The sequence below is a fragment of the Pongo pygmaeus genome, chromosome 19 (assembly GCF_028885625.2).
Source record: "Pongo pygmaeus isolate AG05252 chromosome 19, NHGRI_mPonPyg2-v2.0_pri, whole genome shotgun sequence".
NCBI lineage: Eukaryota > Metazoa > Chordata > Mammalia > Primates > Hominidae > Pongo > Pongo pygmaeus.
Window position 1 is genome coordinate 96,367,842 of NC_072392.2, and position 27,609 is coordinate 96,395,450.

At 60.7% G+C, this 27,609-nt stretch overlaps 2 protein-coding genes across 9 annotated transcripts in view; one reads left to right on the top strand and one right to left on the bottom strand.

Annotated features, from left to right (window-relative positions):
- On the bottom strand, positions 1-20,401 carry TMC6 (transmembrane channel like 6). Of its 7 annotated transcripts, none has more exons than XM_063656554.1 (20): positions 20,315-20,401; positions 14,805-14,923; positions 14,550-14,674; positions 14,303-14,392; positions 13,764-13,922; positions 13,190-13,295; positions 12,922-13,018; positions 12,557-12,814; positions 12,020-12,210; positions 9,369-9,513; positions 8,322-8,477; positions 7,775-7,926; positions 7,415-7,594; positions 6,074-6,169; positions 5,748-5,823; positions 4,595-4,728; positions 4,260-4,436; positions 4,061-4,139; positions 629-705; positions 1-295 (listed from the first exon to the last, which is right to left on the bottom strand). In XM_063656554.1, exons 2-20 carry the CDS (start codon positions 14,858-14,860, stop codon positions 232-234), a joined length of 2,418 nt encoding a protein of 805 aa, XP_063512624.1. In that variant the 5' UTR covers positions 14,861-14,923; positions 20,315-20,401; the 3' UTR covers positions 1-231. The 7 variants fall into 7 exon arrangements, with proteins under 7 accessions (XP_063512624.1, XP_063512621.1, XP_054312641.2 ...); XM_063656551.1 differs by lacking the exon at positions 20,315-20,401 and adding an exon at positions 16,657-16,815; XM_054456666.2 differs by lacking the exon at positions 20,315-20,401 and adding an exon at positions 16,610-16,662.
- TMC8 (transmembrane channel like 8) overlaps positions 18,694-27,609 on the top strand; it is a 12,363-nt gene continuing 3,447 nt past the window's right edge. The window contains exons 1-15 of one of the 2 annotated variants that reach the window (XR_010124703.1): positions 18,694-18,819; positions 19,255-19,711; positions 19,856-20,004; positions 20,333-20,482; positions 20,758-20,840; positions 21,376-21,512; positions 21,829-21,976; positions 22,340-22,510; positions 22,821-22,960; positions 25,185-25,308; positions 25,666-25,763; positions 25,954-26,137; positions 26,293-26,423; positions 26,517-26,675; positions 27,104-27,379. Coding sequence is in view for 1 of the 2 variants with exons in the window: in XM_054456668.2 (XP_054312643.2) it covers positions 19,563-19,711; positions 19,856-20,004; positions 20,333-20,482; positions 20,758-20,840; positions 21,376-21,512; positions 21,829-21,976; positions 22,340-22,510; positions 22,821-22,960; positions 25,185-25,308; positions 25,666-25,763; positions 25,954-26,137; positions 26,293-26,423; positions 26,517-26,675; positions 27,104-27,182 (1,902 nt within the window). In the remaining variant the exon portion in view is untranslated. The remainder of the gene's footprint in view (positions 18,820-19,254; positions 19,712-19,855; positions 20,005-20,332; positions 20,483-20,757; positions 20,841-21,375; positions 21,513-21,828; positions 21,977-22,339; positions 22,511-22,820; positions 22,961-25,184; positions 25,309-25,665; positions 25,764-25,953; positions 26,138-26,292; positions 26,424-26,516; positions 26,676-27,103; positions 27,380-27,609) is intronic. The other variant, XM_054456668.2, reaches the window with a different exon arrangement.

Below are 27,609 nucleotides of genomic sequence, written 5' to 3' on the forward strand. Positions count from 1 at the left end.
CCCATCTGCAAAAGCCCTTTAATCAGAATAAATAGAGTCCCAGGCAGGGCAGAGTTCACTGGGGATGCCCAAGCCGGATTCACCCACCCTTCCAGCTCCAGCCTAGGCGCAGCTGCAGCTTTCGAGAGGTGAACAGTGTCTTCCTTGTCCTGGTGTCCCAGCAGGGTCACTGGGAGGCACCAGTGTGGTCTCAGGGTGTTGGGCGGGCCCGTGAGGCCCATCGCCGTCCCCCTAGGCATCCTGTTCATCCGTGAGCAGGGCAGAGGGTGCCACAGCCTCCTCGGTTGTTCCAACCCTGCCAGAAAGAGACATCACTGAGGGGACCCCATAAACGTCAACATCCCTGCAACCTGGCTGGGCACAGCCAAGGCCCGGTGAGGGACAGGCCAAACGCCCCACAGCCTTTCTCCTGAGATGTATTTTAAGTCCCTGTCAAAATGGCCAGGCTCCAGAGGCCAGAGAAGGCTCTAGAGAGAGTGAAGGTGGGCGCTGGGGGAGGATTTTTGTAGGTCAAAAGCGGTCAAGTGTCAGCAATGTCGTGGTGTAGCCCCAGTGGCAGCCCTACTGTCCAGCCCTGGCCCCTCTCCCCTCCGGGCTCAGTGTCCCCAATCCCTCCACGGACCCTCACCTGCTCCTCTCCTCCTTCTCCTTCCTCTCGTAGATGGAGTGAAGCTTGTTGATTAAGAAGATTTTGTCCTCCCCCTCCTAGAAAGGCCAGAACACAAAGGGGAGGAGAAGCCATCCATCAGCCCATCCAGAGCCATCCTGTTCCAAACTGCAGTTGAAGGAAAACTCACGAGGTGTATTCAACATCGCAAGCAGCAAAAACGTAAAAGAAGAGGTGAAAGGGCCACCAAACAAGGACAAGGAAAAACCAAGAGCCCGGAAGGGGGCATATGTGTGGATCTAAGCTTCCTAGTGGCCAAAGTGAAAAGGGAAATGTAATCAGCAGCCCAGAGCCAGCCTGACTCAATTTAAAACCAGCCCTGCCACCTACTGGCTCTTGGCTTCGGTTACTAACTCTGACCTCAGTGGCAGCATCTGTAAAGGGGGATAATAACACAAGGTACAGGGTTTACATTAGTTTCCTGCTGCTGTCGTAATGAACAGTCATCAACTTCGTGGCTTAAAACACCACCAGTTTCTCAACTTTCAGTTCTGGAAGTGAGAAGTCCAAAATGAGTCTCACTGGGCTCCAGTCAAGCATCATCAGGGCTACGTTCCTCCCGGAGGCTTCGGGGGAGAATCCTCTTCCTTGCCTTTTCCAACTTCTAGAGGCCCCTGGACTCCTTGGCTCTCAGCCCTTTCCTCCACTTCAAAGCCAGCAGTGGCAGCTCAAGTCCTGCTCACGTGGCACCACTCTGACCCTGACACTCCGGCCTCCGTTTTTCACCTCTAAGGACCCTGAGATCACGCTGGGCCACCACGATAATCTAGGGCCATCTCCTATCCAAAGTCAGCTGACTGGCAACTTTAATTCTACCTGCAACCTTAATTCCCCCAGCCACGCAACATAACATATTCACAGGCTTCATCCAGTCTTAGGACGGGGACATCTTTGGGGCCAGTACTGGACTTGACCCAGGGCTCTTTCGACAATGACAAGCAGAGGGGGCACTTAGCAAAGGACCTGGTGCACAGAAACACTGATCATCAGTGCCTGGGTCAGACCGGGATTCCCTGCCCGGAACCTTCACAAAGAGAACAGTTCTGTCAAGAGCCACATGGACTGGCTCTGGGCACCTGGCAACCTGGCTCAGCCTAGGAGGACCACTTAGAATACCTTCAAGGAGAGACCATGGGCCCCTTAAGCAACAACCTAAGTTGCTTCTATCGAGTTGCTGATGAGTATGGAGGGGCTGTGCACCTGAGCCATGCCGACCTGCACGGGGAAAGCTCAGGCTGACAGCCCCAAAGACGGGTCAGAGCTCGGCCTTGGGTAGACACCACAGCCAGCATCCCCCTGGAGAAAGGTCCTTCCCATCCCAGAGCGACAGCGGGTAGAGCTGGGATTCTCCCAGCACCACTCTGCATTCTCTGCCTGGACCCACCTGGCCCTACTAGGGGCTCTGAAATGCCACCCAGTAGGGCAGGAGCCATGTCCCACTTCCAATATCTACGGCCAGACAACCACCGTAGCCGAGATGCCCGGCTTTTAGCTCTATGTGGTGAAACAAGAAAGGCAGGAGATGGGACAGTGTGTACTACAGTGTTTACAACCCAAGCAATGTGGGAGCCGTCCCATGAGTGCTTGGGACGAGCTGGGACGAGCTGCCTGGAGCCCTGGATCCTGGCACCAACTAACCAGCAGCACGGTCACATGGCTGCCGAGGCCCACTGGCTGCACCCCGCCCTGCCCTCGCCTTGGCAGACACCAGCCGCTGATCTCCACAAGCGCCCCCCTAGCCCTGGTGTGGAGCACACCTAAGGACACTGGCACTCACCAGCCCCAGAGTGAAAACCTGCAGGAGGACAAATGGCAATGGGAGGGGACGGGGAGCCCTTGGGGGAGGGCAGAGCCCAGCAGCAGGATGCAAGCCTGGAAAAACCACAGGACCTGCTTCAGGGGGCCTGTTCCCCAGGGGAGAGGCCTTGAGGAGGAGGCCAGACTGGGTGGCCCAGGGGGGAAAGTGCCTCGTCTCCAACTTGGTGGCTGCCCAGTGGGCAAGGAGGTCCTCCTGGGCAGAGAAGAGTGGAGGGAGTGGGCACGGGGGCCAGCTGCCGGGTGGACAGTCCTCCTGGGGGCTGCCTCTGGGGTATGGGGTCTGACCCCCTTCTGCAACTCACTCCCATGACACAGCATGAGGGCCTCAGCAACTCGCTCTGCCGCCCAGGCTGGAGTGCAGTGGCGCAATCTCGGCTGATTCTCCTGCCTCAGCCTCCTGAGCAGCTGGTACAGGTGGACACCACCACGGCCAGCTAATTTTTGTATTTTTAGTAGAGACGGGGTTTTGCCATGATGGTCAGGCTGGTCTTGACCTCCTGACCTCAAGTGATCTGCTCGCCTCAGCCTCCCAAAGTGCTGGGATTACAGGCCTGAGTCACTGTACCCGGGCTTTTTTTTTTTTAATGAGACAGTTTCGCTGTCACCCAGGCTGGAGTGCAGTGGCACAATCATAGCTCACTGCAGCCTCAACCTGGGCTCAAGCAATCTCCTACCTCAGCCTCCCAAGTAGCTGGGACTACAGGTGCACACCAGCACACCCAGCTAACTTTGAAAATTTTTATAGAGACAAGGTTTCGCTCTGTTGCCCAGGCTGGTCTCGAACTCCTGGGCTCCAGCCATTCTCTCACCTCAGCCTCCCAAAGTGCTGGGACCACAGGCGTGAGCCACTGCGCCCGGCCAAACATCGTTTTCTTCATAAAAATGTTTTGAACAGGTGCAGTGGCTCATGCCTATAATCCTAGCACTTTGGGAGGCTGAGGTGGGCGGACTGCCTCAGGAGCTCGAGACCAGCCTGGGCAACACAGTGAAACTGCATCTCTACTAAAAACACAAAAAATTAGCCGGAGTGGCAGCAGGAGCCTGTAGTCCCAGCTACTCGGGAGGCTGAGGCAGGACAATTGCTTGAACCCAGGAGGCAGAGGTTGCAGTCAGCCAAGACTGTGCCATTACACTCCAGCCTGGGCGACAGAGCGAGACTCCATCTCCAAAAAAAAAAAAGTTTTAAGTCCTGACCCTCCCTCAACCTTAATCCACCTGTTTGTAAAATGAGTGAAGAGTCCATAGGGATCCAAAAATCCTCACAGAGACTGTCTGAGCCCTCAGCGGGGCCACACCCGGGGGCTGAAATCACACCCCACCCCCCGGAGCCCTGGTCCCAGTGGGGCCCAGTGGGGCCCTGTGGGGCCCTGGGGATCAGGAGCCTGGCTCTGTCTCACGGCTACTTCGTCACTTGATCTGAAGTGCACGTATTGATCAGGGTCACTTGTTTGGCAAACAAACCCTTTCACCAGCCAAGGCCCACAGGAGAAGATGTACAGGGGAGTAGAGGGGAGCGTCACCCCCAGGTGACCTGAGAGGGTGGGGGCTGAGAGCAGCCCAGGAGGGGGCACTCACATTGCTGATCTGCTCCTTGAGCAGGCAGATGACCTTCCGCTGGCCCCGCACCACCTGGATGTTGAGGTAGATCACGGCCCTGCGGGAGAGGGGCTGTCGGGCAGGGCCCAGGGCCACAGACCAGGAGCGGCCAGTCCCCAAACGGTGCAGGCCCAGCGAGGGCCATCTCCCCAGGACTGCCCCCACCTGCGGGACTCACAGCAGCAGGGCCGACACCAGGAAGACAAAGAAGGTGTTTTCTACCAGGTACCGGTGCACCCAGGGCAGCCAGGAGACCCTGGGGCCTGCCGTCTCCAGGTGGCGCACCCACACCCTGCCGGCCTCGTACATGGTGTCCAGGGTCCGGAAGGGGCCGCAGGTGCTCGAGGGCTTCACTCTGGGGAAGATGCCGACCAGGAACCCTCAGCCCGGGCAACAGCCCACCCGGCTCCCTCCCAGCCTGTCCTCTGCACCCCTAAGCCTTGGGCCCCTCAGGCACCACCACCCAACCCCCGGATGACACAGAAGGGTCTCCCTCCACCAGCCCCTACTCACTGCCAGACGGCGTAGCAGAGGAAGACAGCAGCGCCCAGGAAGGCGGGGAAGCAGAGCAGCGTGAGAAAGATGGTGCTCATGTGTGAGGCCAGCCAGGGCCGGCGCGGCGCCTGGCAGTTGGCCAGAAGGCTGGTCTGCGGGAAAAGTCTGCGCTGTGCCACCGTCCTGCTACCCCTCAGCACCCCTCCAAGGCCTGAGGGAGCTCAAGAGGGAAGGGCGACCAGGGCTGTGCGTCCAGGCAGAGGCTGGACCCCGCTCCCTGCAGCCTCCTCATTTACAGAGGAAGACAGAAGCCTGCCGGTCACTCGCACGCAAAGGGGTGATGCCAACAGCACCTCCATCCACTGAAGGTCGCTGCCATGCCAGGCTCTGCACACAACACTGTACACGCCACCTCCCTCAGTCCCCATTGCACGCATGAGGAAACAAAAGACCAGACGAGACAGGAGCCAGGACGGCCGGGCGCGGTGGCTCACGCCTGTAATCCCAGCACTTTGGGAGGCTGAGGTGGGCGGATCACGAGGTCAGGAGATTGAGACCATCCTGGCTAACACAGTGAAACCCCGTCTCTACTAAAAATACAAAAAAGTTAGCCGGGCATGGTGGCGGGCGCCTGTAGTCCCAGCTACTCGGGAGGCTGAGGCAGGAGAATGGCGTGAACCCGGGAGGCGGAATTTGCAGTGAGCCGAGATCGCGCCACTGCACTCCAGCCTGGGTGACAAAGCGAGACTCTGTCTCAAAAAATAAAATAAAATAAAAAGACAGGAGCCAGGATGGGAAGGAAGGTCCCAGTTCTCAGCCACTGGGCATGACCCAGTTGCGGATAGAGGACCAAGGTCACTTTTCCAGGGACCCAGAGGTCCCAAGGCTTAGTGTCTCCCAGAGCCCTGGCCCTACCCCTGGCCAGGTGCACACAGGCACCTGCTGATGACCTCTGAACCCAGCGATGCTTCCCGGCCTGCCAAAGACAGTGATGCCAAGAGGGGTCAGCCGTCCCTTGGGCTGAGGGACAGGCCAGGGCAGCCCCGGGCCGCCAGCCCCACTCCACTCAGGTGGGGAGGGTTCTAGTGTCCCAGGCTCTGCCCAGCTGAGTCCTGCCCCCACTGCTGGCCACCCTGCCAGCCCAGCCCTCCCCAGGCCTTGGCAGCCTCACCTTCTTGACATAGAAGACGAGCAGCAGCTTGATGATCTGCACGGCGGGGAGGAGGGGCGAGAAGAGCACCCCCAGCCTGGGGAGGGGGTGGCAGTTCAGGGGCTGCTCCAGTGCCCTCCCCTCCCTGAGACCAGGCTGGTTCCAGACCACGGGCAGGGCATGTGAGAGTGGCCAAAACTGAGTCCCCGGGGTCAGGGCCTGCATCACTCCAGGGTCCATGGCCGGGCCTGGCTGTGGCCCCAGGGGGAGACAGGTGCAGGACCCCCAGGGGGAAAGGGGCACTGACCGAGGGGCCAGACAGCAGGAGGCGAGCAGAGGACCCTCACCAGGTCAGAGTCTGCCCATAAATCAGCTCCAGGACGTTCCGGGCAATGTCAAACTCCGGCTTCCGCCTCCTCTTCAGCTTCTTCTCGGAGATAATCCTGCCTCCGAGGAGGACCCCAGATCGTTAGATGGGAAAGCCATGCCCAGGGAGGCCAGCCTGAGTCCCCACACCCAGAGGCACCCCGCCCCCAGCCAGGGGACATCCTGGCCCTTCCACAGATAATGCCAAGGAGAGTCAGCCACCAGCCTGGGGGCCCCCAACAGGAGCTTGGTCACACCAGCCTCATCCTAAGTAGGTTCGGATACACCCAGAGTTAAACAAGCAGTATCAGCTCCAGCACCAAATGACTTTTTCTTTTTTGAAACAGGGTCTGGCTCTGTTGTCCAGGCTGGAGCACAGTGGTGCAATCGTGACTCACTGCAGCCTTGACCTGGGATCAAGCGATCCTCCCACCTCAGCCTCCCGAGTAGCTGGGACTACAGGCACACACCAGCAGGCCCAGCTGACTTTTATTTATTTTTATTTTTATTTCTTTAGAGACGAGGTCTCACTCTGTTGCCGAGGCTGGTCTCAAACTCCTGGGCTTAAGTGATCCTCCCACTCAGCCTCCCAAAGTGCTGGGATTACAAGCGTGAGCCACCACACCGGGCCTCCTACTGATTTTTTTAATCTTATTTTTTATTATTATTAAATTCATATATTCTTGAAGAAAACACCAAGAGGAAAAAACAGCTGAAGTGCCAGAACCCGCAGCGGGATACCTGGAACATTTTTTAAATGTTCCTCCGCTGTCTGTTCCCTGCTGTGTGTTTTTCCTTTGTATCCTAGACTGAGGTTGTGTGATATACATGTCACTTTTTTTTTTTGGCAACACAGTCTTGCTCTGTCACCCAGGCTGGAGTGCAGAGGCGCGATCTCAGCTCACTACAACCTCTGCTTCTCAGGTTCAAGTGATTCTCATGCCTCTGCCTCCCGAGTAGCTGGGACTACCGGTGCGCGCCACCACGCCCTGCTAATTTTTGTATTTTTAGTAGAGACGGGGTTTTGCCATGTTGGCCAGGCTGGTCTCAAACTCCTGACCTCAGGTGATCCACTCACCTCAGCCTCCCAAAGTGCTGGGAGTACAGGCATAAGCCACCACGCCTGGCCATACACATCACTTTGAAACCTGTTTTCCTTTACAATCTAAAAATGAGTTCAGTTCTATTTCCTCAGTCTTCCTCTGAAGGGTGGAGACACAGGGCCCCAGTGTGAAAAGTCCAGGCCTGAGAACCTCCCGGCCACACGTCCCGGCCACTAAGGGGAGAACACTCCCCACCCAGCCCGCCCAGGACCCCCTCACCTCCACACCAGTTCCCCAAAAAGCGTGTCCAGCAACATGAGGACGAAGTCCATCACCAGGAACCGGTACAGCTCCTGGCCCACGAAGTCCTCCCAGCACTGGCCCTGCAGGACGCCCACCCTGTGGTCCAGCCAGTGGTAGCATAGTGTCCCCAGGATGGCCAGCTTGAGGATGAGGTTCCTGCGGAGGGCAGGGTGCAAAGGCTGAGGGGCAGGTACAGGGGACAGAAGATGCACCCCAGGGCCCCCACCAGGGGCTTGGTCACACCGGCCTCATCCTAAGTAGGTTTGGATACACCCAGAGCTAAACAACCAGCATCAGCTCCAGCACCAAATGATGTTTTCATGTGCGGCCACACACCTGCAGATGGCCACGTACACTTCCAGCACCGGGGAGTCATGCGGCTCCAGGGCGGCCAGGACACGGCACAGGTAGGGGGCCCCCAGGTTGAGGAGGCCAACCACCAGGGGCAGGACCAGCAGCGCAGCCTCCTGGCCAGCAGCCTCTGGACTCTGCAGGGGTGCAGAGGTACAGGGAGCGGTGTCATGGAAGCCCCCCTATCCATGTTGGGAGGGGGCAGCTACAGGGAAGGGCCCAGGGTGGAACTGGCAGGTAGCACCTCCCTCCTCCAAGATCCGGCCCTCCCCAGGCCTCAAGTTCAAACCACACAGGAAGCGGGGAGGGGCACAAGTAGTGGAAAAGAAACCAGAAACCAAAAAATAAAACCGTGAGATAGGACAAGGGGTGACAAGTGGGGCTGGGAGGGGGCCCCAACACGGGGCACAGCGTACATGGCACCCTGGGCTGGCTGGGTGGAGGAGAGGCAAGGCTGCCTCCCCAGGGGCAGGTGCCCAGAGTCACTGGGGACACATTCCAAGCAAGGGCCAGGCTCCCCCTATCCCCGCACCTGGATCATGAACTCCGAGAAGACGTGAACGGCCACGGCGCAGCCCAGCGCGGTCCCCAGACACAGCAGCCACACAAGCCCCAGCACAGCCGCCTGCCGCAGCGTCCCGCACACACTCCTGGGGCTCTGCCGCAGCTGCCACTCGGCCAGCAGCTCCTGCAGGTGGCACCGTGTCCCTGTCACCCACACCAGAGCACAGACACGTGCAGATGTGCAGACACAGCACAACACATACAACACACGAGACACACCAGGAGGCTTGAACCAGGACAGAGGGTCAGTCCCCGATGCCCCACCTGCCCTTTTATCCTCTGAGGGCCCTCCCTCCAGGCACAGAGAGGACCCAGTCCCCTGCAGGGAGGCCCCTGTGCCTGGGCTGGCGTTCACTCCCGAGGCCTGCCTCAACCCCTCTCCACCTGCCTCCCCAGCCCTGCCCGCTGGGGCAGGGGCCTTGCTCAGAGGTCCTTTCCTGTTCCCTGTGGATGTGGGTGGCCCCCAGTGACCAGAAGCCCCCCCCACATGGAGTGGCTCATGACAGGTCACAGCTCTGAGCTCCTTGAAGCACAGAACCCCAGAAAGGCAAAGAATGTTCCACGAGGCCCAGCTCTGCAGCCTTCTGGCCCCGCAACCTCTACAAGGGCCTCGGCCTCTATGCCTCAGTCTCCTCACTGAGGCACACAAAAGATGACAGTCCTCACCCACTGGGCTCCTGTGGCCACCAACCAAGCTAACGCCAGCCAGGGAGCACGTGCCAGCTGGGGCCTGAGGCCTCAGGGCTGGCTCCCGGGTGTTCACTGGGCCATGGCGCTACTACCCGCTAGCAGACAACAGAGGCAGCCCCTGACTGAGGGGTGTGTACCGAAGAAAAACTCAGGGCCTGCCCATCACTGCAAGCAGAAGACCACGCCTGCCCAGCACCCCGAGTTCAGCTCACGGACAGATGGCCCTCCCTCTAGACCATGATTCTAGCCACATGGTCCTAAGTGGACCCAGGGCCAGGCCTGCAGGGAGCTGGGCAGGCCAGCTTGGCGTTCTGGGACCACTCACCTTCAGCCGGGTGCGAATATTGTCCTGCTGGAGGCGGGAGGCCCGCTTCTGCGTCACCTTGTAGTCCCAGGAGCAGAAGACGGTGATGGCGTGGATGCCAGAGGTGCTCCCCACCCGGTAGCTCTCCCCAAAAGAGTGAGCCATGCTGGGGAGAAGCAGACACAGACATGGCAACTGACAAGCTGACGGGCAGAGGCCAAGGGGAGAAGGCAGACCGGATGCTCTCGGCAGCCAGACCCCACCACCCACTCAGGAGCCATCTGGGCCCTGACCGGGCCTCCTGCCACACCCCTGCCCCACCACCAGCCCTCTACACCAGTCTCATCCAACATAGCACCCACCAGCCACATCTGCCTAGAAGAGGGGGCAGGGCTGCATTCACCATGGACTTGGCTGGCTGCCTCCCAGCGAGACATGGACCAGAAGATGCTGGGCTCACCTCAGGGCCTTTGCACTGCTGGTCCCAATGACCAAAACATCTTCCCTGCTTCCTTATCCATCCCCACTCTTATCTAACCTTCCCCTCTCAGGCAAGTGCCGCCTCCCCTGGGAAGCAGCCTGACTCCTTCCCCAGTGCTCCCATAACACCGGGGAAACACCACTAAGCCTCATGGATTGTCCCAGCCCGTTCAGTGGTCCATCTTCTCCCAGAGACAGCAAGCCCCCCAGGACATTTACCATCCTGCCCTGAGCTGAGCACAGAGAATGTCTGTGGAATACATAGATGCATGGGTGGGTGGGTGGATGAATAAGTAGGTGGGTGGGTGGATGGATGCATGAATAAATGTGTGGGTGGATGAATAAGTGGGTGGGTGGGTGCATGGATGGATGAATAAATGTGTGGGTGGGTGGATGGATGGATGAACGGATGGGTGGATGAATGGGTGGGTAGATAAGTAGGTGGATGGATGTGCGAATGGATGGATGCGTGGATGAATGAGTGGGTGGATGGATGAATGGGTGGATGGGTGGGTTAAACTGAGTGGGTGGATGGGTGGGTGGATGGATGAATGGGTGGATGGGTGGGTTAAATTGAGTGGGTGGATGGGTGGGTGGATGGATGAATGGGTAGATGGGTGGGTGAATTGAGTGGGTGGATGGATGAGGGGGTGGATGGGTGGGTGGATGGGTGAATGGGTGAATGTGTGAATGGATGGATGGGTGGGTGAATTGAGTGGGTGAATGGGTGGGTAGGTGGATGGGTGGGTGGATGGGTGGGTAGATGGACGGGTGTGTGAATTGAGTAGATGGACGGGTGGGTGAATTGAGTGGGTAGATGGGTAGGTGGATGGATGAATGGGTAGATGGGTGGGTGAATTGAGTGGGTGGATGGGTGGGTGGATGGATGAATGGGTGGATGGGTGGGTGGATGGGTGAATGGGTGGGTGAATTGAGTGGGTGGATGGGTGGGTGGATGGATGAATGGGTGGATGGGTGGGTGGATGGGTGAATGGGTGCATGTCTGAATGGATGGATGGGTGGGTGAATGGATGAATGGGTGGATGGGTGGGTGAATTGAGTGGGTGAATGGGTGGGTAGATGGATGGGTGGGTGAATTGAGTGGGTGGATGGGTGGGTAGATGGACGGGTGGGTGAATTGAGTAGGTGGATGGGTGGGTGAATTGATTGGGTGAATGGGTGGGTAGATGGATGGGTGGGTGAACTGATTGGGTGAATGGGTGGGCAGATGGATGGGTGGGTGAATTGATTGGGTGAATGGGTGGGTAGATGGATGGGTGGGTGAATTGATTGGGTGAATGGGTGGGCAGATGGATGGGTGGGTGAATTGATTGGGTGAATGGGTGGGTAGATGGACGGGTGGGTGAATTGAGTGGGTGGATGGGTAGGTGGATGGATGAATGGGTAGATGGGTGGGTGAACTGATTGGGTGAATGGGTGGGTACATGGATGGGTGGGTGAATTGAGTGGGTGGATGGGTGGGTAGATGGACGGGTGGGTGAATTGAGCGGTGGATGGGTGGGTAGATGGACGGGTGGGTGAATTGAGTGGGTGGATGGGTAGGTGGATGGATGAATGGGTAGATGGGTGGGTGAACTGAATGGGTGGATGGGTGGGTGAACTGAATGGGTGGATGGGTGGGTGGATGGATGAATGGGTGAATGTGTGAATGGATGGATGGGTGGGTGAATGGATGAATGGGTGGATGGGTGGGTGAATTGAGTGGGTGAATGGGTGGGTAGATGGATGGGTGGGTGGATGGGTGGGTAGATGGACAGGTGGGTGAATTGAGTAGGTGGATGGGTGGGTGAATTGATTGGGTGAATGGGTGGGTAGATGGATGGGTGGGTGAATTGATTGGGTGAATGGGTGGGTAGATGGACGGGTGGGTGAATTGAGTGGGTGGATGGGTGGGTGAATTGAGTGGGTAGATGGGTAGGTGGATGGATGAATGGGTAGATGGGTGGGTGAATTGAGTGGGTGGATGGGTGGGTGGATGGATGAATGGGTGGATGGGTGGGTAGGTAGATGGATGGGTGGGTAAGTGGATAGTTGGATAGGTGAGTGGATGAGAGCAGACACGTAGACGGACAGAAGGAACAAAGGAGGAGGGAAGAATCAATGAATGGGTCGAAAGACGAATGGATGGATGAGTGGAGCTCGGAGCCTGGGTCGTGAGGTGGAGGCGTTACCTGTACACCAGGGTGATGCAGGTGACAAAGAAGCTCACGCCCACAGTGGAGAGGTAGGCCAGGGGCATGTTGTAGGGCAGGCCACCCGCCCTGGGTATGCACTGGCTGCCATCCAGGGGGCTGCCACATGGCTGGTTCAGCGTGGCATTACTGTAGTGGCCGTAGTACATGACGGTGTGAGTGAAGCAACCCTGCCGCAGGGAGAACCAGCCAAATCAGGGACTCTCCCCCCGCCCCACCCCGACCCTCAGGCCTGACAGCCACGGGGGCAGAGCAGGAGGAGGCCAGGCAGGGGCAGTGAGGGAAACAGGGAGGGGCCATGGCCACAGCAATCTTGGGCCTCCAGCCCCATGGGAACCCCAGCACGATGGGCATCCAGGGCCATTGAGGGGGAGGCGGGGAGCTGGCTGTGGCCACCTGGAGTCACAGCAGGGCAAGGGTTGGGGGCCCCAGGGGAGCTGGGACAAGAAGGGGACACGGTACCAGGGCAGCAAAAGACAGGCACCCCCCCGTCCCCCAGTCCTAGGGCTTCCTCACCGCGCCTGTGAGGAGCTCCAGGCCTGTGCAGACGGGGACAGGGCCCAGCAGGGCGGGTGGGAAGGCGACCTGCGGGCCCGTGATGAAGGCCACAAGCAGCAGCAGCAGGAGGGCGTTGAAAGCCAGCAGGGTCTTGAGAAAGAGGAAGTAGGAGAGCACGCTGGAGCCGAACTGGCCCCCGATGCGCTTCAGGGCGTAGCGCCACGGCGTCAGGGCCTGCAGGGCGGAGAGCAGCGCCAGCCCCAGGCTGTGCAAGGCCTGCGGGCACAGGCAGAGAGGCCCTGAGGGTGAGGCCGGAGGAGGCACCGAAGCCACCCCAGCCCTGCCCAGCCGCCCCAGCCCCAGGGCAGACCGGGGGCCCATACCAGCACGCAGGCATATCTGAGCTGGCCACAGCAGGAGCAGACCCCGCCGCTGCCCGGCTGGCCCCTCCACTTCCCCCTCAGGGTCCTGCTCTTCTCTCTGGGGACAGAGGCAGCCATAGGTGCCTGGACCAATGAGGGGCCTGACTCTCTCCTTCCTGGAGACCAGCCACCCACGGGCTCAGCCCCTTCTCCCCCACCACCTAGCCCAGCTGAGGAAGTGGGTCTGGGGGCGCAGCAGCGGGGGCAGGTCGGGGTCGGGGCTGCTCACCGCAGGCTGCGTTTCTCAGCCAGGCTTAAGGGCATCCCTCGAAGCATGTGGTCCCGCTGTGCCACCGCCAGGCTCTGGAGCTCCTTCACCAGGAGGCTCTGCTTCTCTGCGAGAGGGAGAGGGAGGTCCTGTCCATCCCCAAGGGCCCCTCCCTGCAGCCCACAGCCGGGACCCTGGACAGGCCTGTGCGTCCCTGCGGCACCGTCCCGAGACACCTCAGTGCCCTTATTTGAGCCTGAATCACCGATCAGCCATGTGTTTGCTTCAGTCAGCCGCCGCGACAAGCAGGAAGCTCACAGAGCACAGGCGCCTGTTTCCCACGCACAGTCCCCGACTCGGGGCCCAGGGCCACAGCCCTCCAAGCACTCCAAGGCGCTTGTGAGGTAAGACCCCCACTTCCCTGTCCCCGTGGGTCCCTGCAGAGGGACGGGGGGACCTTTAGGCAGCCTGCTAAGGGATAGGAGAGGGGCCTCTGGCTCTGCGGCACCCCAGCCACCACCCAGGCCAGGCTGGCCTCTTGCACCCCACCCCAGGCCGGTGTCTGCCACTGGAGCTCCAGTGCCCACTCACTCACCCTCCTCCTCCCGGGCCATGGGGTCCAGCTCCAGGTCGTACAGGCGGAGGCTGGGCCGGGTGGAGCGGACAAAGTCCCCAAGCAGGGGCCGGCTGCTCCTGCGCCGAAGCTGCACCGTGCGGTTGTAGTACTGGGAGATGATGGCACCTCGGCTGCGGCCTACGGAGGCAGCTGGGCAGGGCCGGGCCGGGCAGGGCCAGGCCTCCCTCCCCTCAGGATGGGCTCACCACAGGCCTCCGCGTCCCTCACCCCTTCCCAGGACCCAGGAAAATCCTTTCAACAAAGACTTCAGGCACCACTGCATTCCAAAAGCCTATTTTTACCCCGTGACGACTCTAGAGTCATTTTTAGAGCCCAGCGAGGGCCACATGGGGCTGTGCTGGGCCTCCAGGCAGCAGACGGGATGGGCCAGGAGCCCGCCCTGGGCCTGGCTCTGAGCTATGGGAGCAGCCACTACCCAGGGAGATGCCTGGCGGGAAGCCCAGCCCAGCCCCAGGGACTGGGGTCAACTCGGGGCCGAGGCCCAGGGTCCCACTCACCAATGGTGCGGCTGGGCATGCTGGCCAGGATGCGGAGTGTGGCTGTGCTCTGGGTGCCCTCGGGGCGCCAGAGTGTCTGCTGGCCACTTCCTACAAAGCAAGAAAAACTCACCAGGGGTCCTGGAGATGCCACTGGCCACAGTATCGCCCACCCCATCCCAGGCCTGCAGAGCTGGGAGGCCCGTCCTGAGGGGCTGGGGCACCCAAGTCTTGGTCCACACCACCCAGCATCCAGGCCTGAGCTTACCTGTGGCCTCCTGCTCTCTCTGCTGCAGCTCCAGCCCCTCCTGGGCCGCACACTGGCTCTGCTCCTGGATGAGCTGCTGGAAGGAGTCGTGCACTTCGCTTTCATCATAGGGGCTGGGGTCCTGGCTGCAGAGGGGGTTGGGGGGCGGTGGTCAGGCTCCAGCCATCTCTCTCCTTCCAGCAGCCCCTGCTCAGGTGACCTCTCCGTGGGGGGTGGGACATTCCAGCCTCCAGCCCCTAGCCCCAGAGCGCTTACCCCTGGTCCCCTGGGGTCTCAGGGACATCAAGGATGAAGGCCAGTGGCTGGGCCATGTCTCTGCAGACCTAGGGCAGCTCAGAGCCTGGGCGCCACCTCCGGAGCCTCCTGCTGCCCATCTGATGAGACAGGGGCACAGAGCCAGGGGTGGCTTTCAATGCCTGGCAGGCGTCCACACCGCCCATTCCTGGGGGGACCATGGGAGGTGCCATTCACAGCCCAGGCAGTCCCGCCTGCCACCCTATCACCCCAGGTAAACACATGGTCAGGCACCGAATAAGCCTCATGCCAGAATGGAATGGGGGGCCCCCTCCAGTGTCTGGGGAGGGGAGAGAGGAAGGAAGGGTGTGGGGTCTGCAGTTCCCCATCTGTTTCCTCGATGTCGCCAGTCCCTGGGAAATGGGGAAGAGGTAGGGTGCCTGTAGACACAGCCCCTTTCAGACCTCCATGCCCGGTGTTCTGGCACAGAGACACCTCCTTTTTGGAGAGAAAGGTCAGGGCAGGCTGGAGGCCTTCTCTGCGTCTGCCCTGTGACCCCAGAGCACTTCCTCTAGCAGGAAATTAGCTGCTGGAGCCCTCACCCCCCACCAGCCCCAGGCGGAAGCAGCACAGGAGGCTCCTCCCCCACACAGAGAGGTCACTCCATGCCACCCCCGTCAGGGCGCCAAGGTCCTCATGTTCTCAGAAGACCCACTGCCCTGCATTCCATCATCCCAGGGCGGCCGGCTGGGGGTGGCCAGGACCTCAACAGGCCTCCTTTGTCCTGGCTCTGCCGTCACCCGGCACAACTGGAACCAGAGCAGCCTTGTCTGGGGCCCTGGCTCGGGGCCTGTTCACTCTGTGAGAGTGAAGCCAGGACTCAGCTCCCAGCCACCAGCGAGTCCTGCTGGCCTCTGCCCTGGGCTCCTCCTGCCCTCACCCTCAGGAACTCAAGGCTCAAAGTCGGCCGGCTCAAAGTTGAAGGACACTTCCTCGGACAGGCAAAGCCCGGGTGCCCCGACAGAGCAGCTCCTTGCAGGGGTGCCAGTCACAGGACCAGACGGTGCCCTCCCTCAGTGTCCTGGGTGCCATCTTCGGGCCCAGGCTCCACACCACCCTCTCCCTCCAGCAGGAGCAAAGACGTGGGAAAACCAGCCCAGAGCTGGGTCCGAGTCGGCCCCACCCAGCCTAACAAGGGACAGCTGCCGAAGGAGGGGCTGAGGACGCCCCACCCAGTCCCTAGAGCTGGAATCCCTTCCTCCAGACAGGGTCTTCTAAGCTCAGGGAACCCGGGGACCCAGCACCCCGCCCCGAGGTCCAGGCAAGTCCAGCGGAGTTTCCAGGAGCACCATTCCTGAGCCTGGTGGGGAGGGGCTGGGTGGCGCCCGTTTCCAGGAACCCCCACCCCAGCCGGCAGCGAGCCCCCCGGGAGCAGCCGCTACCCAGGCAGAACCGCAACCTGGCCCCAGAGCCCAGAGCGGCTGCAACTCTGGGGCCACCGAACCCGCCCAGCCGGCCTCCCTGTCCCCCGCCCCTTCCCATCCCGGCCACACCCCCTCCCCTCCCAGTGCCCGGGGCTCGGCTGGGGGGATCTAGGTGGGGGCTGCGGATTTTGCTCCCCACACTGTCCTCCCCGCCCCTGCCGCTCCCAGCTCTGTCCCAGCCGTAGGGTCAAGCCCTGGGAGCTCCAGGAGCACCCGGGGAGGGAACTCGGCTGCCAAATGGCCCCAGAGGCCGAAAGGAATTCAGGGGGGATTGCCGCTGTCCCCGCATGGGAGAAGCGGCCGGGGCTGGCAGGACCCGGGACCGGGATCGCGGCCGCTCACCTGGGAGGCGCCGGGGAGGAGGGGCCGCGCGCGCAGCCAGGACTCACCTGTGTCCCGCAAGGGCTGCCGGGAACTAAGGTCTCGGCTCTTCTTCCCGAGGGAGTGGCAAAGGGCCCCAGGGGGCGACTGGGCCAGTGGCAGGTCTGCCGGGGCCGGGGGAGTAGCCGCAGCTCCCGGCCCACGTGCGGGGGGGAGGGGGGCGGGCCTCGGCTATCACGTGACCCGGCCCGGCCCGCGGCGACCCCTCCCTCCTCCGGGCGCCCTGCGGCGACTATGCCTTCCTCCCCTGCCAACTTCCGACCCCTCCTCCTGAGGTCTGAGCTGGGCTGGATTCATTCCAGCCCCTGGTTGAAGTCCCCAATTTTTGTGACGCTCAGTTTCCCCACGTTCCAAAAAGGGGCAATATTTCCAGACCCATCTGCTTCCCATGGTTAGGGATCGCCCAAGTAAGATGCCGCCGAAAGCCCCGAACACAGAGTATCTCACGCCAGATGGGGCAGCCCCCCCACCGCAAGTCTCCTGCTGACTCTCCCCGACCCCGGCTGGGGGAGCCTGGTTATCTCCCACTCCTGACACCCGGGCGGGGTTCATTGTTTATCTAGCAAAAGTTCTGGCTCACTTCCTGTGTGCTGTGTGGAGAGGAGGGGAGGAGAAGGAGGACACGCTGACACTTAGGTGACTGTCCCCAGGTGCTGTACCCGTTGCCCTGTTTTCTGTTATTCCCCATGAGCCAGGAAGGTATGCACTGATATTCCCATTTCACAGATGAGGGAACTGAGGCTGAGAGAGGTTAATCACCCTTTAGGGTGCCCCCAACCAAAGCAGGAGACTTAGTGGTCCACCTGGGAACTCTATGGAGGAAGCTGGCTTTGAGATGGTACCCCCCACCCCAAGCCCATTTGCAAGGGAGGCCATGAAACAGGCAGGGTGAATGTGAGCTGGGGCCCAGGAGGGCAGGAGAGGGCGCTGCTGCAGGGGAGAGCAGGCAAGCAAAAGCGAGGACCAGGCAGGGGCCAAGGCTGGGGACTTTTGGAGCTGCCAGTGTGGTCCTCAGATGGCTACCCCAAGCTGGTCCTTGGCAAGTGGCACCCTGGCATGGAGACCCAGCCCCTGCCTCTCCTCCCACTGCTTCCCCCTCCCAGCATACCCACACTGAATTTGCGTGAATGCCACCTCCTCTGGGGAGCCTCCCCAGATTGAACCCTGGTGGAGCACCAGCCACTTCCTATTGACATGTACATTTGTGGTTCTGTGCCCCCTCCTACCCCAGCCCACCATGTGCCCAGCACCAGCACATAGCTTGGGCCCGACACACAGAAAGGACTCTGGAAACCAGGAAGGAGGTGGGCAGAGAGGCAGAAAAGCTATGAACATTCAGACCTGAGATGACTGGGCCCTATATAGCAGGTGGAGAGGGAGCAGAGAGGAAGGGCTGCGGGCTTCCCAGGGGCCCGAGGACAGAGAATTGGCAAAGATGTGTCTTAAACATCTAGCCTGGGAGAGCATGAATGGAGCCAATTCCTGAGCACTTACTATGGGCCAGGTGCTAGGCCTGGGCCTTGGCACAACCATAACGCCAATGACAGGGGCTGGAAGTACAGCAGTAACACCAAGAGTATCTGGAAACCCAGCAGCCAGGTTCAGGGGAGCCCACTATCCTGTCATTATCACACCCTCCAGGGGCTCTGTGGCCGGCAGATAAAGAGTTTGGCCCTTGTGCCCCCGCCGTCCCCATCCCCACCCATGTCAGGCTCCCAGCTCGGGCCTCGAGGTTAGGTCTCGCCTCTCCAGGCTGGAAGGGGTTGAACGGAGAGGGCCTCAGTCGCAGGCTGGGCATCCCTGGAGGCAGCCAGGCGGCAGACCTGGACCAGTGGACCCTAGGGCCGCAGGAGACCAGGCCCTGACTCCTGTGCAGAGGGGAAGGGTGGGCCACCCACAGCCCAGCAGGCACAGAGCTCCCGGGGAGGCCAAGTGGCCTACACCTGTCACCGTCACCTCTGCATCTCAGGCGCTCGCAGGAAGTGCCTGCTTGTCCTCAGTTTAAAGCAGAGGAAACTGTGGGGTGGGAGGGGAGGAGGGAGGTAGTGGAGAGGGAAGCTGGGTTTCCTGTCACGTGACCCCTCCTCTGGGCTCCCTCACTGCCCTGCCTGGCTTGGCAGGAGTCGTCTGAGAAGGGGACTCCTCCAGGGACTTGGTCCCTAGGTCCCCAGGTGAGCTGGATGCCCAGTGGAGGGAGAAGGCAGAGGGTGTGGGGCTGTGGGGGCCAGCTAGAGCCCTGCAAGGGTAGCAGTGGGTCCCTGCTCCTGTCCCCACGGCTGGGGCTGTAGCCACAGGCCCTCATCGGGGGCTCGCGGGGTACCTGGGCAGACCTGGGCCTGGAGGCTGGACCACAAGAAGGAAGACAGAAGGGGGTCCCCTGACATCCAGAGTCAGATGCGACAGATGCCGAGTCCCAGGAACTGTGGGGTTTGGGACACAGGCTCTTCCCGAAGGGCAAACTGGCACGTGGAGAAGAGCAGGAATTGTCTCTCCTTGGGGTGAAGGTGGGCGCAGGCACAGGTGGGTGCGGGGTGCAGCAGGTCTTGGCTTTGCCTGTAACGGTCCGGACTTTCTGTGCCCCTTGGGTCTTTCACCCCATTTGACAGATGGGGAGACTGAGGCCGTGGCTGTGTGTCCCTCTGAGAGTTGGAGCGGGGCTGGTCCCGAATTCGACCCCAGCAGGATTCTCTCTCATTTGTGAGCCCCGGAGGTGGCAAAGCGGCAGACCCGGGCAAGTGAACCCTAGGGCTGCAGGAGCCCAGGCCCCGACGCCGGCGCAGAGGGGAAGGAAGGGCCCGCCCCCAGCCCAGCTTGCACAGAGGCCACGGCCAAGGCCTTGAGGCTCATCCAACCGGGGACTCATATCCCCTCCACCGGCAGCCCGGCGCCCCAGCCTCCACCCGCGCCCGCCGAGATGCTGCTGCCGCGGTCGGTGCCATCGGAGGGGGCGCCTGGGGTGCCGGAGCCGGAGGAGCTGTGGGAGGCAGAGATGGAGCGGCTGCGCGGCTCCGGGGCGCCCGTGCGCGGGCTGCCCTATGCCATGATGGACAAGCGCCTCATCTGGTGGGTGCCACGCGGGCGCCAGACCGGTGGGTAGGGGGGTGCTGCGAGGCTGCCCCGTCGGATGGTGTGGGAACACCCCGTCTGCCTGGCCCGGGTGGGCAGGGCGGGTGACTCAGGGGCGCCCCTGTCACCACCCCCGTCCAGGCAGCTGCGGGAGCCCGCGGGGGTGCAGACCTTGCGCTGGCAGCGGTGGCAGCGCCGGCGGCAGACGGTGGAAAGGCGCCTGCGGGAGGCAGCGCAGCGGCTGGCCCGGGGCCTTGGGCTCTGGGAGAGGGCGCTCTACGAGATCGGGGGTAGGACCCGCGCGACCCGCACCTCCCCTTGCCCTCTCTGGAACCCCACTGCCCAGATCGGAAAAAGGAGAGTGGCATCATCCCACCTGCCTTCGCCCGGGTCCCCCGACCAATCGGCCCCTCCCCCCTCCCTCCCCTTCCGCCCGCAGGCACCGCAAACCTCGGGCCCACGCAGCACCCTCAGGTGACTGTCAGCGGTACCTCCGGACTCGGGCGGGTGGGAGCCGGGCGGGCACCCCACCCCGTCCGGTGGGTCCGCCCTTGGACTCTCAGCCCAGCCCCGGCCCCGGCCCCGGCCTCCCTGACCCACCCTGCTCTCCCACCGCAGGCCTCTTCGGCACAGGAATCCGGTCCTACTTCACCTTCCTCCGCTTCCTGCTGCTACTCAACCTGCTGAGCCTGCTGCTCACCGCAAGCTTCGTGCTGCTGCCCCTGGTCTGGCTCCACCCCTCTGACCCAGGCCCCGCCCTGAACCTGAGTGAGTGTGCGGCCCACCAGGTGAAGCGTTCCAGTGCCCACCTGCGCCATGGGGGGCTGGCCCAGGGCCCAGAGCGTGGGGACAACGCTGGGTGTGGTCCTGCCATGCAGGCTCGGGGGCTCTCTCTCTGACCTTGCTTGTGTGGGGCACACCTCTGGCTCATCCTCAGCCCCCTGCTGAGGCCTCCCCAGGGTTGGGGGTTATAGAGCAGTAGCCACAGAGCCTCACCTATGCCTTGGGGATCCCTCTCTATTGACCCCCTTCCTCCTCAACAGCCCTCCAGTGCCCTGGTAGCCGCCAGTCCCAGCCTGGCATTTTGAGGTTCCACAATCGACTTTGGCATGTTTTAACTGGCAGGGTGAGTGAGTTCTGCCCTGGCTATGGTCCAGAGTCTGGGAGACCCAGGGAACTGGCTTCAGGGGACACAAGTCTAAGAGGACCTCTACTCCTCCAGGAACATTTCGGCTCCTCAGGGGATGGTCTTACCTAGACAGACTGGCCTGGCCAGTGGTGGGGTTAGAGAGAGGCCGAGGCCACTGTGCCCAACATAGACTCATGGATACATGCCCGTGGTCCTCAGAGCCCAGCTGGTGTAGGGGGTGCCAGGGACAAAAGGGGAAAAGTGCCCCAACCTCTGAGAGAAGCACTTCCCCACCCTCATCCTGGGAAGCCATCGAGTGGTCACCAATGGGGGCTCCTGGGTTCCAGTCATGGCTCTATTTCTCAAAGCCCTGTGACCTTGGCAAGTTGCCAAACCTCTGTGGGCCTCTGTAAGACGGGACACTCTCTACCTGATGGGGGGACTGCACGGGGGCTAACGAGATCATATATGGAAAGCACTTGAACAGAGCCTGGCGCTCACCCGGGCTGGGTATCTTCGTCGCTGTCCCCAGGCCTTCACCAACACCTATCTCTTCTACGGTGCGTACCGAGTGGGGCCCGAGAGCAGCTCCGTGTACAGCATCCGCCTGGCCTACCTCCTCAGCCCACTGGCCTGCCTGCTCCTCTGCTTCTGTGGGACTCTGCGGCGGTGAGAGCGAAACCCACACCTTCACCCCTTCCCCGGGGAATCTTCCCTGATCACCCCTTCCTTGGCAGGGTACCCTCCCATTGGCAGGAAGACCCATGGCCCCACACAGCCGGCTCCTGGGTGCTTCCTCAGCCCAGGCTCTGGCCGCAGACCTTAGGAACAGGGCCACCGCCCCCTACCCCGACTCCTCACTCACCAGGACCTGCACCTGGGACTGCAGGCGCCTTCCTCACCCCAGACCCAGAGCTGAGCCAAAGCTGAGGCTGGATGGTAGAGGTGCCCCTCCTCCAGCAGCCTCTGGTCTCCTGCCCCGCAGGATGGTGAAGGGGCTGCCGCAGAAGACTCTGCTGGGTCAGGGCTATCAGGCGCCTCTCAGCGCCAAGGTCTTCTCCTCGTGGGACTTCTGCATCCGGGTGCAGGAAGCAGCCACCATCAAGAAGCATGAGCTCAGCAACGAGTTCAAGGTGTGTGCGCGAGTGAGTGCGTGAGAGCCACATGTTCCAGGTGTGTGCGAGCAAGTGCGACCGTGCCAGTGCGTGTGAGCGTGTGTGTGAGCGTGTGTGGGAACCTGTGGGAGCATGACGGAGAGCGTGTGAATGTGTGTGCATGTGTGGCCGAGTGTGAGGGCACATGTGACTGAATGGGTGATGGTGAGCACTCCTGTGAATGTGTGAATCTGAGTGTCTATGGGAGCGTGACAGTGTGAGAGTTTGTGACTGTGTATGTGAGTGTGAATGGTTGTGACTGTGTGTGAGAGCGTTTCCTGCACCCTTTCCTCCCACACCCACCCCGCCTGCAGCTGCCTCTGTCCCCACCCTTCCGGGCAGGTGGAGCTGGAGGAGGGCCGTCGCTTCCAGCTGATGCAGCAGCAGACCCGGGCCCAGAGGGCCTGCCACCTGCTCTCCTACCTGCGGGTCAACATACTCATTGGGCTCCTGGTGGTTGGGGCCATCAGCGCCATCTTCTGGGCTACCAAGTACTCACAGGACAACAAGGAGGTGCCAGGCAACTGCGTTCGTTCATTTAATCCTGGCCAGAACTGTGGGGGGGAGACGGGATGATCCCATTTTACACATGAGGAAACCGAGGCTCAGAGAGGTTCAATCGGTCATGGCCACAGGTCACGGCCAAGGCAGGCGGGCTCCCACTGGATATTCCCGCCAACTGCCAGGCTGCCAAAGGGAATAGCTTACAGGCTTCCCTATTCTGGGCCTGCCCCAGAGTTACACTTTAGGGGACTGTTGGGGGCGGGGAGCCGACAGGGGCCCCCCCAGCACGCGGGCTCCCCTGACCTGCCTTTTCCCGCAGGAGTCCCTGTTTCTGCTGCTCCAGTACCTGCCCCCTGGGGTCATTGCCCTGGTCAACTTCCTGGGTCCCCTGCTGTTCACATTCCTGGTCCAGCTGGAGAACTACCCTCCCAACACAGAGGTCAACCTCACTCTGATCTGGTGAGTGCCACCCTTGGTGGGGACAAGTGGACACGTAACAAGTCTGCATCCTGCTGCTCTGTTTTGGTTGTCACCTGGCACCTGGAGTCCCCAGCTGAGAGGCTTCCCCGTTCACTAGTGGCCCAAGGGAAGGCAGGTACACACCTCACAGCACACGAACTCAGGGCCCCAGGTCTAAGGCTTTCCAATCCCCCACCTCCAAAGGAAGCCGCCAGTCTGGACCAAGCTCCGGCCATTCAGTGGAGCAAGGGACTGTGGCCAGGGGTGCTGGGAATGGGCTTTGCACACAGGAAAACCAGCAACACGGGACATGCAGAGCTTCTACACACGGAGGGTTTACTCCCCTTACCTGGACAACCCTCACATGACCCGTGAAGTCCAGACCATCCTCATCCCCCTTGAGGGACGAGGAAACTGGGGTTCACATGGGTGAAGCGCCCAGCCAAAGTCAAGCTCATCGTGCCTGCCAGGTGCAAGTTCAAAAGCAAGCCCTCGACCTCCTGGTCTCAAGCGATCCTCCCGCCGGAGCAGCTGGGACTACCACCCCCAGGCTCTGCCATCTTCTGTCTCAGCACTTAAGTCCTGTCTAGACCCCCTACTTCTCCACCCCTCATCCAGCTGCAGAAATTCTTGTGTAAAGCCCACCTGAGCTCCAACTGGCATCTCTCCCTCCCACCACCCTCACCCGCCACTTACCCTAACTGCTTTTCCCTCTGCTTCCTCAAAGTCAGCTGTGTTTGGTTTGCTTTGAAACTTTATTTTTTGAGGCCGGGTGTGGTGGCTCACGTCTATAATCCCAGAACTTTGAGAGGCCAAGGCAGATCACCCGAGGTCAGGAGTTCGAGACCAGCCTGGCCAACATGGTGAAACCCTGTCTCTACTAAAAATACAAAAATCAGCCAGGTGTGGTGGTGCACACCTGTAATCCCAGCTACTCGGGAGGCTGAGGCAGGAGAATCACTTGAACCTGGGAGGCGGAGGTTGCAGTGAGCAGAGATTGCGCCACTACACTCCAGCTTGGGTGACAGAGTGTGACTTCATCTCAAACAAAAACAAAAACAAAAAAAACTCTCACCTACCCCTAGCTCCCTCAACAGGAGAACCACTGTTCCCAGCCACTCTCTAGCCCCGTATCAGCAGTAGGAATGTTCACCCTTAGGGATAACACACGACCAGGCACAGTGACTCACACTTGCAAGGCCAACATTTTGGAAGGCCAAGATGGGAGAATCACTTGATCCCAGCAGTTTGAGACCAGCCCGGGCAACATGGCAAGACCCCGTCTCTACAAAAAATACAAAAAAATTAGCTGGGCATGGTGGCACACAGTCCTAGCTACTAGAGAAGCTGAGGTGGGAGGGTCCCTTGAGCCCAAGGAGGTCAAGGCTACAGGGAGCTGTGATCGCGTCACTGCACTCCAGCCTAGGCAATGGAGTGAGACCCTATCTCAAAAAAAAAAAAAAAAAGCAAAAACAGATGACATGCATGTGATGATGTTTCGTTTAGACAATCATCTATTTGGTCTGGTCATGCATTGTGCAGTACATATGTGTGGCACGTGTTTATGACATGCAAGCTTGTGTCAGTGGGCTTCAATGTCCATAGGTGGCGGAGGAAAGGAGGAGCTTGCCTGCAGTCAGAATCCTGAAAAGGCCACAGGCTTCTCCACCGCCGGGCTTGCTGCATGTGCCTCTCCACACCAGGCGTGAGGGAACATGGCTGGACTGTGCAGTGTTTCTCAAACAGATTTAAAAATAGAACCCTTGGCCAGGCGCAGTGGCCCATGCCTGTAATCCCAGTACTTTGGAAGGCCAAGGCAGGTGGATCACCTGAGGTCAGGAGTTCGAGACCAGCCTGGCCAACATGGCAAAACTCTGTCTGTTCTAAAAATACAAAATTTAGTCAGAAATCGCTTGAACCCAGGAGGCAGAGGTGGCAGTGAGCCGAGGTCACACCACTGAACTCCTACCTGGGTGACAGAGTGAGACTCGGTCCCGAAACAAAACAAAAAAAACACAGAACCCTTTTTTCCCATGAATCACCGGGAGACTCGGACTCTGAGAATGCACTTTGGACCACATTGCCACAGACAGAGCAGGTTGGAAAGAGGCTGGGCCCAGGACACAACATGATCCCAGTCAGACATCAGCCACACCTGTAGCCTGGGTGGAGCCCGGTGGCCATGTGCCTGGGCCCCTCCACCTGATAAGGTCCCTGCCCCCAGGTGCGTGGTGCTGAAGCTGGCCAGCTTGGGGATGTTCTCCCTCTCCCTGGGTCAGACCATACTGTGCATTGGCAGAGACAAGACCAGCTGTGAGTCCTACGGCTACAACGCTTGTGACTATCAGGTGGCTGGCAGCCCGGCGGGGCCTGTCTCTCCTTTCCTTCTCCCCAAAAGCTCACCTCAAACTGTGCAGAGCCCTGTTCCTGCCCCTTTAGTCACCTTTGAGAGAAGCTGTCAGCAGGGCTGCCTGCACCGCGGCACACCTCCAGGGGGCGCCACTGCTGCCACATGGTGTAGTGTGGCTGCCCTGGCTGTGGGGCTTCCTGCTCTAATCCCATCCTCAAGGCCTGGGTTTCAACCTAACGATTCTATCAGACACCAGGCAAGGCACCTGTACCACAGAAACCCTCACAGGAGGCTAAGGGAAGGGAGGGACGGGGTGGCCGTGAGTGGTGACAGGTCCCCTTCCCCTGTACCCCAGTGCTGGGAGAACTCCGTGGGGGAGGAGCTGTACAAGCTGAGTATCTTCAACTTCCTTCTCACCGTGGCCTTCGCCTTCCTGGTCACCCTGCCTCGGAGGTGAGCCCCAGGGTGACGCCTCCGGAAGGGTGGGGGTGCCGTGGGCATGTTGGGGGTGGCCAGTGGCTACAGCCAAGGGTGAGCGGGTCCAGTGTGGAGCCCGGGAGTGAGTGGCAGGCTGTGGCCATGACCCGTACGGCCCACGCATCTGTCTGGAGTGGTGAGCACCTGGACCCTCCCATCCCTGCAGGCTGCTGGTGGATCGGTTCTCAGGCCGGTTCTGGGCCTGGCTGGAACGGGAGGAGTTCCTGGTCCCCAAGAATGTGCTGGACATCGTGGCAGGGCAGACGGTCACCTGGATGGGCCTCTTCTACTGCCCCCTGCTGCCCCTGCTGAATAGCATCTTCCTCTTCCTCACCTTCTACATGAAGAAGGTGATAGCTCATGGCTGGGGGGTATTGGGGTTCCTGCCTCTGGGTGGATGCCTTGAGCTGGGCTCGCCTCCTGCTCCTGCCCCCTTCCCTGGGTGTCAGCCCCCTGGGGTCTGCATAACTCGCTGACTCCTGGTTGCTATTGCTTGCGCCCCCAGTACACCCTCCTGAAGAACTCCAGGGCGTCTTCGCGGCCTTTCCGCGCCTCCAGCTCCACCTTCTTCTTCCAGCTGGTGCTCCTCCTGGGCCTGCTTCTGGCTGCAGTGCCCCTGGGCTATGTGGTCAGCAGGTGAGGGGAAGAGGAGGGGGCACCCAGAGGCTGGCAGGGGCAGCTTCTCACCCAGGACCCTGATGCCAGCCCCTCTTGGCCATCTCTCTCCAGCATCCACTCCTCCTGGGACTGCGGCCTCTTCACCAACTACTCAGCCCCCTGGCAAGTGGTCCCGGAGCTGGTGGCCCTTGGGCTCCCGCCCATTGGCCAGCGTGCCCTCCACTACCTGGGCTCCCACGCCTTCAGCTTCCCTCTCCTCATCATGCTTAGGTGCTCAGGGCAGCAGGGGCCACGGGAGGGGACACCTGGAGGGGAGGTCCTTCCTTCCATGGGGGTGGTGAGCCTGTGCACCCCCAGCCAGGAGCCAGATGCAGAAAGCCAAGGGAAGCAGGGGCCCCTGAAAAGCAGGAACCTCCTGGGCCCACCCTCTGGGCTGCCGTGGGGATTGCAGGATCACTGAGGAAGCACCGTGTCTGGGTGGCCGCAGCTGCTGAGCTATTGGTATTGCTGTGCCAGAGGTGAGGGGATGAGGGGCTCTGCGAGGAAGGAGAGGAGGGTCCCATCCTCAGATACAGCAGTGTTCAGTGAGAAGACCCCAGTACCGAGTATTGTAGAGATTGAGGTGGGGAGAGAGGAAGTCAGGGAGAGGCGCCTGTGGCCCCAGGGGCAACTGACCATGAATCCCCTTCCGACCCAAGCCTTGTCCTGACGGTGTGCATCTCCCAGACCCAGGCCAATGCCAGGGCCATCCACAGGCTCCGGAAGCAGCTGGTGTGGGTGAGTGTCCTTGGGGCTGGCGAGGGGACAGCAGCTTCAGTGGAAACCCTTCCCTGTGTGTGGCCAAGGGCCTAGAACATGTCTGAGCGTGTCAGGTGGGTTCTTCCTACTGGAGGGCGTGGCCTCAGGCTGAGGGTAAAGACGGGGAAGGGGAGGAACAGAACAGCTGGGGCTCCTGAGACCGGGAGCCAGACCTGGTAAGTACATGACCTTAGGGGCTGGGCCTTTGCCTGTAATCCCAGTGCTTTGGAGGCCCAGGCAGGAGGATCGGATCACTTGAAGCCATGAGTTCAAAACCAGCCTGGGCAACAAAGCAAGACCCCGGTCTCCACCAAAAATAAGTAATTCATTTTTTAAAAAGAGAATGTGGCCGGGCGTGGTGACTCATGCCTGTAATCCCAGCACTTTCAGAGGCCGAGGTGGGTGG